Source organism: Merops nubicus, unplaced genomic scaffold (genome assembly GCF_000691845.1).
Source record: "Merops nubicus isolate BGI_N331 unplaced genomic scaffold, ASM69184v1 scaffold35083, whole genome shotgun sequence".
In the NCBI taxonomy this organism is placed as follows: Eukaryota; Metazoa; Chordata; class Aves; order Coraciiformes; family Meropidae; genus Merops; species Merops nubicus.
The window spans coordinates 1-9218 of record NW_008598827.1 but is presented as its reverse complement, the minus strand read 5'-3'; the positions used below and the strand labels follow the sequence as shown (position 1 = coordinate 9218).

The window sequence follows — 9218 nt, the reverse complement described above, 5'->3', positions numbered from 1 at the left end:
TCACTAAAAAGGAACCATCACCCCCCCTCCGTGCGACTCCCCCGCGCTTCGGGATCCTTCGAGTCAGCATCTTGAAGAGGGGGGGAGCAGAGAGGGGGGAACTGACAGAAAGTAGCCGAGGAGAAAAAAAATCTGAGGCAATTGTTTATTTTTAAGATCTCAGCGTCTAGAAGTTTCTCCCCTGTTGGCTGTAGAGAACGGGGGCTTTCAATTCGTCACCGAGTCGAACCGGCCCTCGATCCGAGGGAGGGCAAACAACAATGTCCTTCCTACAACCTCCTTGTTTTCCAGCTGGGAAACTCCCTCTCCTTGTTTTCCAGCTGGGATTTGGGGAGCGGGGACCGTTGTCCCCTTCTCGGAGCCTTTCCCCTTGGAGAAACCCTCGAACTTTCTTTCCCCCCCCCCTTGGATGGGGTTTTATTTTTGCTGAGCGGACATTCCTCCCTGAGGAGCTGGTGGGGGGGATTATTTATCCCTCGCTTTTAAAGCCGTTGATACTTTTACAGCTCAGGAAAACGGGAGGGAGTGGAGGAAACGGGACAGAACAATCATTTTGGAACCACCCGACAGGGCAGGAAGGGAAAACAGGGGGCTCCCAGCAGCTCCACGCCCCTCAATGAGGGAAAAACGATGTGTTTTTGTTAGGAATTGTCTCCCTTGTCCTCTGGAGGTTGTTTATCCCTGTGTTCCTGGCACGCAGGGTGCTTTTCATCCCCGGGGTTCATTCACACCTGTTAGTATAAACTGATAAACTGGCCAGATAAACCGTAGGGCATAAACTATTCCCTTGCCAAATTCACGGGACGAATTTCTCTTTACTGGGGGAGAGAATTAATTCCCAGTTAGGGCCCTGATGGAGAAACTGCCCCTTTTATCCTACCACCTCCCCGAGCTCGCCCCGTTGTCTCCCCCTGCGCCCAAGGGAAAGGAGGGGGATAAAGAAGGTGCTGGGTGAAGGGAGAATTGTGGGTTTGTTCTAATTTGGCCAAACGAGGAGCGTTCTCCTCCCAGCCTTGCCCAGCTATGGGAGGTTGGATCCCAAAGCTCCCGGCTTGGATGGGCGCCCGGCGTTCCCTCGGGAGCCGTGTTTACTCTCTCCCTCTCCTGTTTCCTTCGCTTCTTTCCAAGGAAGAGCCACCCAACTCTCAGAGGGTAAACCTCATTCCGGCCGTGTCAAAGGACCATCGAGCCCCGGAGCCAAAGGGTTTGCCAAAGACACTGTCCCAGGCACGTTCCGCTGCCCTGAATCCTTCCCAAATTTCTCTTCCTCTGTCAATCAGCTCTCGCCCTTTGCTCCGCTGACCCTTGGCTGGCTGGAAATCTCTCCCTGGGCCTTGTGCAGAAGAAGGGAGCAGCTGGAACCTCCTCGGGGCTGGGGAAGGTTTCCCAGGCAAGCAGCACCCTGGATGAAGCGAGGGCCTGGGCAACGCTCTGGGATTTTCAACTTCTGAAAACGAAACCTTCAAAATCTCACGTCTCCTTCAAAAAAAAAAACAAGGGCCTGGAAGAGAAGCTGGTTGGGTTTGGGGGCAGAGACCTCTCAGAGGCCTCCTCGTTCTCGTTGAAGGGTTGTTTTAAGGCATTCACCCCCCCTCTCAGCTTGTTTCCCACGGGGTTGTGGCGCTTGGAGGATCCCCCCACCCTTCCCTGGTGCTGGGGGTGGGTGGGGAGAGCAGCCAGAGGCTTCTCCCCTCCCCGGCGTGCCTGGCCAGGGGCGAGGTGTGCCGAGGAGAGCCCCGTGACTAACGTTTAACCCGGGGGTTAACCCAGTTCAGAAGAATCAGGGATGGGCTGAGAGAGAAACCAGGCCCTGAGGTGACTCACGGAGCCCTGGAGCTGCTCGTGGCTCCTGGGGAAGGAACTGGCTGTGCAGAAACCGGGCAGCACAACGACCTTCTCCTGCTGGGAACTGCCCTTCACCCGCATCCTGCACGTCCTAAAAGCCCAGTGCTGATAAAACCTTGTTGTTTATTGGGGTTTTTTCCCCTCCCTCCCCCTGCTTTAGGTTGTCAGCTGCCCACCGTTGCCTGGAGAAGTCACGCTCCTCTCATGGCAGCCTGTCCTTTGTCCCCCCCCTTCCCCCAGTACCAGCCAGCCCTGAACTGCTGGGAGAACTGGTGGCTGCAGCCCTGGACCTTCCCCGTGCTGTTTTCTCCGTGGTTTTTCACCATATATGGTTCCTTCCAGCAAATTCGAGGCTGAGAGAGGGGAAAAGGGAAGAGGGGGGGAAGGGAAGAGAGGGATGGGATGGGACTGAGAGCCCCGAGAGAAGGGACGGCGTGTTCCTGGTGTGCGGTCAGGAGCGGGAGCCAGGGAGGAAGAGGCATTTCCTCTGCTGGGGCTGTTTGTGTGCAGGGAACATCACCAATAACTCCCAAAGCTGCTCGCACGGGGAGAGGGGGTGGGACTGTGGCTGGAAAACCAGGGACAGGGGGACTGGGGTGGCTCCTGGAAAGCCACCGCTGGTCCCACACTCGGCTCCGGCACCGCTGGGGCGCTGGAATGTGAGAAGGTGTTTCCAGGGAACTTCCAGGAATGGGGTGGGAGGCTCTCCAGGCAGATCCCTCCTTTGGTGTTGCCAAAATCAGGGTTTTTTTGGGGGGCTCTGATGTTTTTGTCCACGTGCTTTGTGGTGCTGGGGGTGTCTCAGGTTTGGGAGCCCCTTTCCCTCTTCCCTATCCCCCATTAGATGGGGAGAATCCTCTCAGGGCTGTAGATCCCTCCTTTGGTGTTGCCAAAATCGGGGTTTTTTGGGGGGCTCTAGATGTTTTCGTTCGCGTGCTCCGTGGTGCTGGGGGAATCTCAGGTTTGGGAGCCTCTTTTCCCCTTCCCTGTCCCCCACTAGATGGGGAGAATCCTTTCAGGGCTGGTCTGGGAGGACTTTTCCCACTCAGAGCCCCAAATCTCCAGCTCCAGCAGTGCCCAAGCTCCCCCTGACAGACGGTTCCGTGCCGTGGTGGGATTTCTTCACTTCTCTGCCCAGATTTTGTTCTTGCAAGAGAGGAGAAGCCAGAGCTGAGTGTCACCAGAGGCCAAACTCAGCCAGCCATAAACAAGAATTTGAGCCTGGAGTTTGGGAAGTCCCTCTGGGCAGGAAGACTCAGCCACGTTCTCTCTTGCTCAGGCTGGAGGAGCGGGACCTCTCCTGGGCAGCCAGGACATGGCAGGGCTGGCTCTGCCTGCTGCTCACCCAAACCTTCCTCTCCCAGAACAAATCCAGCTCATTTCTTTGCCAAACCCCTCTCCTGAAGTCCCCTTTGTCTGCGGTCTCAGTCGGCTTCTCAAGATGTTGGTATGAAGGGTGGAAGAAGTATCCTAAAGCGGAAAAAGTTTCCTCAGCTTTCATCCCTGCTTCATCCCCAGCAGGTTCTGCTGGAGAGGGTGAAGAAATGGGGAAGTTTTCTTGCTTTTCAGCAGCCAGAGCTGCTCTTGAGGCTGGCAGTGTGTGTGTGGGTGTGTGCCTGGGAGCAAGGAGGTCCTCACCATCCACACGGAGTCATAGAATAGGCTGGAAAAGACCTTTCAGATCCTCCACTCCAACGTTACCCTGACTCTACCCAGCCCACAAGTCTAACCCATGTCTCTAAGCCAACATCAAGCTCCCTCATTTCGTCGACCAGCTTGGGTGGCTAAAATTGGGTGGTCAACCCCCTCCTAGACCTCCTTGACCCTCACTGAGCTCGCGGGACCTTCACGGGAACCTTTGGTGGCGTTTTTTGGGGTGAGGATGGACACCTCTGGGGCTGTGGAGCTGCTGAAGCCTCCCAAGCCCTTCTCATACCTTGGGTTGTGTGGACATCTAGAGGCCTCGCCAGGAACGGCACAAGAAGGAGCTTCCTCCACCCACCCACCCCCTTGGGCAGGGTGGTTGGGTGGATGCCACAGGCGGCAGACTCGTGATCCCACCGTGCAGCTTATTTCTATTTTATTTCATCTTTTTCCCCCTCGGATCTGAGGTTATTTTTCATGCCAGATGAGGAGGAACAGGAGGGAACGTTCCACCCTGAGATGGGCCCGTTCCAGCTGCTGTCCCCATGCCCGGAGGAAGCCGAATCTGACCCTGAACTTATTGGAGGAAGTTCTCGCCTTGTCCTGAACGTCTTCCCAAGGAAACGTGTTGGAGTTTGGCAGGAAATACGTCGAGGAAAGAGCTTGGAAGACCTGCCTGGGATCTGGAGAGCTCTGGTTTGGAGCTTGGCACCTCCAGCTCCCGCAGCCGTGTGCCCTCCCTGCTGCCAAACTTGGCCACCTCTAATGACCAGGCTGCTTAATGACCCAGAGAAGCTGCTGCTAATGAAGATTCAGGTTTGGTGACTCTACACTTCGTGCCCCAGGGCTTTGGTGTTTCTCTGACGAGCAGAACTCAGCGTGGGAGGGGATGTGAGAGGAGCAGATTGTCCCAGGCTTCTCACAACCTCTGACAACCACCCAGCGGGGCAGACAAACCCCAGGTCTGATCCAGACTTGGGAATTCCTCTACTCCAACCACCCAGCTTGGGCATCTGGATTCAGAACAGCCCAAACTGGGCTTGCTGTTGAAGCCACTGGTGTCTTTTTTAGCAGGTGACAAATGCTTGGAAATGGAAGGGCTCAGTCCCAAGTCTCCTGACGTCAGTGGAAATACTCTGGTTGACATCAGCAGGGCTTGGATCCCTGCCTACGTTCCGCTCCTTTCTTTCAGCCTGCAAGCTGGCCAGGGTGGGAAGGTCCCTTTTCTCCTGACAGACTTCAGCAGGTCTTCACGAGGTCCTCTGCAGCCCTCACGTGAAGGATGTGTTATGGAATGACCTGGAGAACAGGCACAAACTCATCCAACGCCCTGCACCTTCCTTCAGCGGTGCTGGATCCCGGCCAGGCTGCAGCTCAGGTTTAAGCTGAGCTTAAAAAACACTGTCTGGCGTGTAAAGGAGGTGGTGGCCTTGGCCCTGACGTGCTGTGACTCCCCAAAACCTGCTCCAACCAGAATTAGAGCCTCCGTGAGCTGCTCAGGATGGTTCAGCTCAGCTTTATCCAGAGCGTGCTGGCCAAAGTCCTCTCTCCAAGGAGGATCTGGATGATTCTCTTTAGTGGTATGGCTTCGTTTTGGGTGGTCCTGCAAGGTGCAGGGAGTTGAACTGGGTGGATTGCTTCCAACCTGAGATACTCTGTGATTCTCGTGGGCTTTGGGGTGTGTCAGGTGGATGGTGGGTGAAGGGTCTTGAGTCCACCTTCCAGAGGTGGACCCTGGAGACTCTGTTCTTCTGTTGAGTGGCAGCAAAGCCCTCAGAGCCCAGTTCATTGCCAGCTTCCTGGGTGGGACCTTTGTGAGCAACGTGGGAAGAGTGAGTTCTGAGTAACAGGCCTCCAGGGTTAGAAGTCACCATGCTGTGATACACGTGGTGGGCCAGGCTCTGGGGTTTTGGGCCCCTCTCTCCCAGAAGGAGCTTGAGGGGCTGGAGCGTGGGCAGAGAAGGGCAACGGAGCTGCTGGGGAAGGGTCTAGAGGCCAAGTGTGGGGAGGAGCAGCTGAGGGAGCTGGGGGTGCTGAGCCTGGAGCAAAGGAGGCTCAGGGGAGACCTTCTGGCTCTGCACAGCTCCTGACAGGAGCCTGGAGCCAGGGGGGGGTCGGGCTCTGCTCCCAAGGGACAAGGGACAGGATGAGAGGAACCAGCCTCAAGCTGTGACAGAGGAGGTGTAGGTTGGACATTGGGAAAAATTCCTTCACCAAAAAGATTGTTAATTCTATAGAACCATCAAATTGTTCTGTCTGGGAGAGACCTTTGAGATGATTGAGTCCAACCATCACCCCAGCAGGGCCAGGTCCCCCCTGCCCCGTGTCCCTCACCCCACATCTCCACAGCTTGGGAACCCCTCCAGGGGTGGGGACTCCACCACTGCCCTGGGCAGCCTGGCACAGCCCTGGGCAACCCTCCAGGGCAAGAAACTCTTCCTCAGCTCCACACTGACCCCGACACCGTTTCTGGTGGTTGCACCTCGTGGCTCCATGCTGGTGAGGAGCTGCAGCCTCTTGGAGGCTCCTGAGGGTTTCATGCCTGAGGAGAACGTTGCTCCCCAGGGACCTGCAGCCTCCTGCAGAGCTGTGGAGTGCAGCAGTGGGGCCGGCTGGTTTCTTCTCCTCCTTCAGCTGGGGTATATATAGACCACAAAGTGCTCCAGAGCAAAGGGAGCAGTGGGTGGAAGGCAAGATATTCTTATCTTCACCTGCTGCTGCCGACCAAGGGAATAAAGAGACAGATGACAGGAAATGAGGACCTCAAAAATAGACACCTTTAATGTCAAAACCTCCAGGGATTAGTGAGAGCACCAGATGAGAAGCAGAGGAGCCCTCACGTTAGTCACCATCTGCTTCGAGGGCCCCTCGGTGGAGGAAACGTGCTGAGAGAGCTCAGAAACATCTCCAGATTTCTGCAAGAACCAGAGGGGAAAAAACTGACCAAAGAAGCTGCAGAGATACCAAAATGTGAGGGGTCAAACCTCCCTGTGTGGCTCGAGGGGTCCTCTGTCCCTGGGTGAGCCGTGGATCTTCAAGCTCCCTGCCCAAACCCTCCCCGTGTCTCAAGGCTCCTCTCACAGCTCCAGGGGGCAGGGATGGCAAAATTATTGCTGTGAGCCCGGCTGATTAGGGGAAAAAAGAGGAGTCTGAGGATGGAAAATATTTCTTAGCATCTAGAACTCTTATCTGCTTTGCTTAAAACCTCTTTGATATATTAGACCTCTCATTGGGCCACCTTTTTGTGTTGATGTTGGAGCTCTCCTGCCCTTCAGCGTGGCCACGTGGCTCGTTGCCAGCTCCACCTTGGCCTTGCTCATTCTCTTTTGCCAGTGAAACCCACAGTTGGGGTTGGATTTGAGGGGGTTGGTGACCGTGGCGAGGCAGAGGAATTCCAGAGGGTGTTTTTCCTCTCTGAAACTCAGCGCTGGTCCAAAGTCCAGACCTGGTTATATCGAGTCCTAGGCAGGTGCCAAGTCAACAAGGGAAAATAGCAACAGGAGCTCGAAATGTCGGAGCCCTGACGCTCTGCAGCTCCTGGGGCTGGAAATCAGCACGTCAGTGATGCAGAGAGAGGAGAACACAGCATGAAACCCTTGTTTTCTAGCTCAAAAATCCCCAACCTTGCTCAAAATGCCTCGATAACCTCTTCGTGCCTTGCTTCACCCTCACAGTGAGTCGGTAGCAGCTGGGTCATGTTGCCCCAAAGCCACCAAACAACGTTTTTTGACTGCTAAAAACTGGGATCTGGGCTTTGAGCCTCTTATTTCTGTATCTGTAGGGTCCCTGAGTGAAAGTCTGCTGCAGTGACACCAGGAGGAAGGTGCAAAGCGAGTCTGTGGAAAGGTTTTTGGGGGGCAGAGAGGTTTTCTGAACATCTCTTCACCCCGTGAGTTTCTTTTGCTTTGGCACAGCTGCAATGTCTTCATCTCTAGAAGGCAGAAAGGCATCAGAATCCAACAGAAAACACATCGTGACCCGCCTTGAGGGGAGGAACCAGCTTCAACTGGTGCCATTTGTGTGAGGACGTTGGATGCAAAGTGGTATCTCCCCATCATTCACCTCCTGCTCCAAAGCTCTGGGTCTCTCATTCCTCGTTGCTGCTGAGGTCACAGAGGTTGGAAGGGACCTTAATGATCATCTTGTTCCAACCCTCCTTCCACGGGCAGGGACATTTCCCTCTAGACCAGGTTGCTCCAAGCCCCATCCAACCTGACCTTGAACACCTCCAGTGATGGAGCAGCCACACCTTCCCTGGGCAGCGTGTTTTGGGATCCCTCCTGCTCTGCACAGAGCCAGCCCCTCCCTCAACTCACCCCTCTGGACCACCCGGATGCGTCCCTCCTGCTCCACAGAACCCCAACAAGAGTTAAAAGTGCCACGAAACACCCCAAAGACCAGCGAGGACGAGGAGGAGGAGGACGAAAGAAGGAGAAACACTCGGGCAACCCGCCCCAGCTTGGAAGATGTGCAATTTCTCCACGTTGGGCAAGAAGACCCTGGCATCCTCCAACGCCCCGTGAGCCGCCATGGTGAAGTTGGCATCCCCGGAGGTCACCACGTCGAAGACGCACGACTGGAAGTAGACGTCCTCCACGGGCAACATCTCCTTGCAGAGAGCCCGGGCGGCTTCGGCCGCGGCGGGGCCCGGGCAGCAGGGGCTACGGGAGATCCGTTGGCTTTGGGGACATCCCCCCACGCAGAGCTGAAGGTCTTGCTCTTGGGGGAAGGCCTCGGCCACCTCCTCGGCGGCGCGGATGGAGAAGGAGAGCTGGCGGCCCGCCTGCCGGACGGCGATGGTGGTGCCGATGTAACGGGCGCGGATCTCCACGTGCCTCCCGGGGCTGAGCTCCCTGATGGCCAAACTGCTGCCCCCCGGCCTCTCCCCCCCGTTGGTGGAGCCGTCCTCGAAGGCTGCTGGGAGGTTGTCGAGCTCAGCTTGGTAGACTTTCTGGTCGATGCATTCCTTCATGTTTTTGAAGATGATGGTGAGCTGCGGAGAAGGGGAGGGGGGTGGTCGGAGAAGGATGGGGTGGTTTGAAGGGTGAGGGAGGGGTTGAGGGGATTTGTGGGGTTTGAGAGGGGTGGCTGTGGTCCCAGCCCAGGTATCAGCTATGGGGAGGGGAAAGCTGATGGGACAGATCTGCCTCATCCCCCCTCTGCCCCAAACCACGTCTCCCACATTTCCACAGTCCTTGGGGGGAAGCAGGAGTATTCCTTGTTTCCTTCTTCCTTCTTTCCTTGCTTTGTGCTTTCTGTAAGCCACTGAAAACTGAGATGGAGCCAAGGCTCCATGGAGGTAACCCATGGACCACACGCTAACCCATCTCCAGGCAGCAATGGAGAGGGTTTGAAGGTCTTGGCAAGGTCTTTGCCTTCACAGAATCATAGAATCCCCAGTTGGAAGACACCTCAAGAATCAGCCCCTTCTCTGGAGAGATCCCAAACCCTCCTGGCCGCCATCCTGGGCACCCTGAGTGACCCCGCTGGAGCAGAGGGGTTGGACAGGATGATCCCTAGAGATCTCATCCAACTCCCATCGTGCCAGGATTGGGGAATTCTGGGACTGGTGCCCACTTCAGCCATCTCAAGGAGCCACCTAAGCCACCCCATCACCCCGAAGGCAGCTTCACCCCCCGACCCTACCCACCTTGCTGGTGACCGTGGCGTCGGACCCTTCGGCCACGGGCGAGCTGGTGGCTTGCACAAACAAGTAGTCGTTGTCCAAG

General features: G+C 56.2%; 1 protein-coding gene across 1 annotated transcript; it reads right to left on the bottom strand.

The window, feature by feature from the left end:
* Nucleotides 1-7858: 7858 nt before the first annotated feature.
* Nucleotides 7859-9211, bottom strand: HFE2 (hemochromatosis type 2 (juvenile)). The gene is made up of 2 exons (XM_008937195.1): nt 9140-9211; nt 7859-8482 (listed from the first exon to the last, which is right to left on the bottom strand). Exon 2 carries the CDS (start codon nt 8459-8461, stop codon nt 7859-7861), a length of 603 nt encoding a protein of 200 aa, XP_008935443.1. The 5' UTR covers nt 8462-8482; nt 9140-9211.
* Nucleotides 9212-9218: the final 7 nt, after the last annotated feature.

Excerpts from the sequence above, each read along its gene's own strand:
- HFE2 (XM_008937195.1), bottom strand. The coding sequence starts at position 8,461 with ATGAAGGAATGCATCGACCAGAAAGTCTACCAAGCTGAGCTCGACAAC.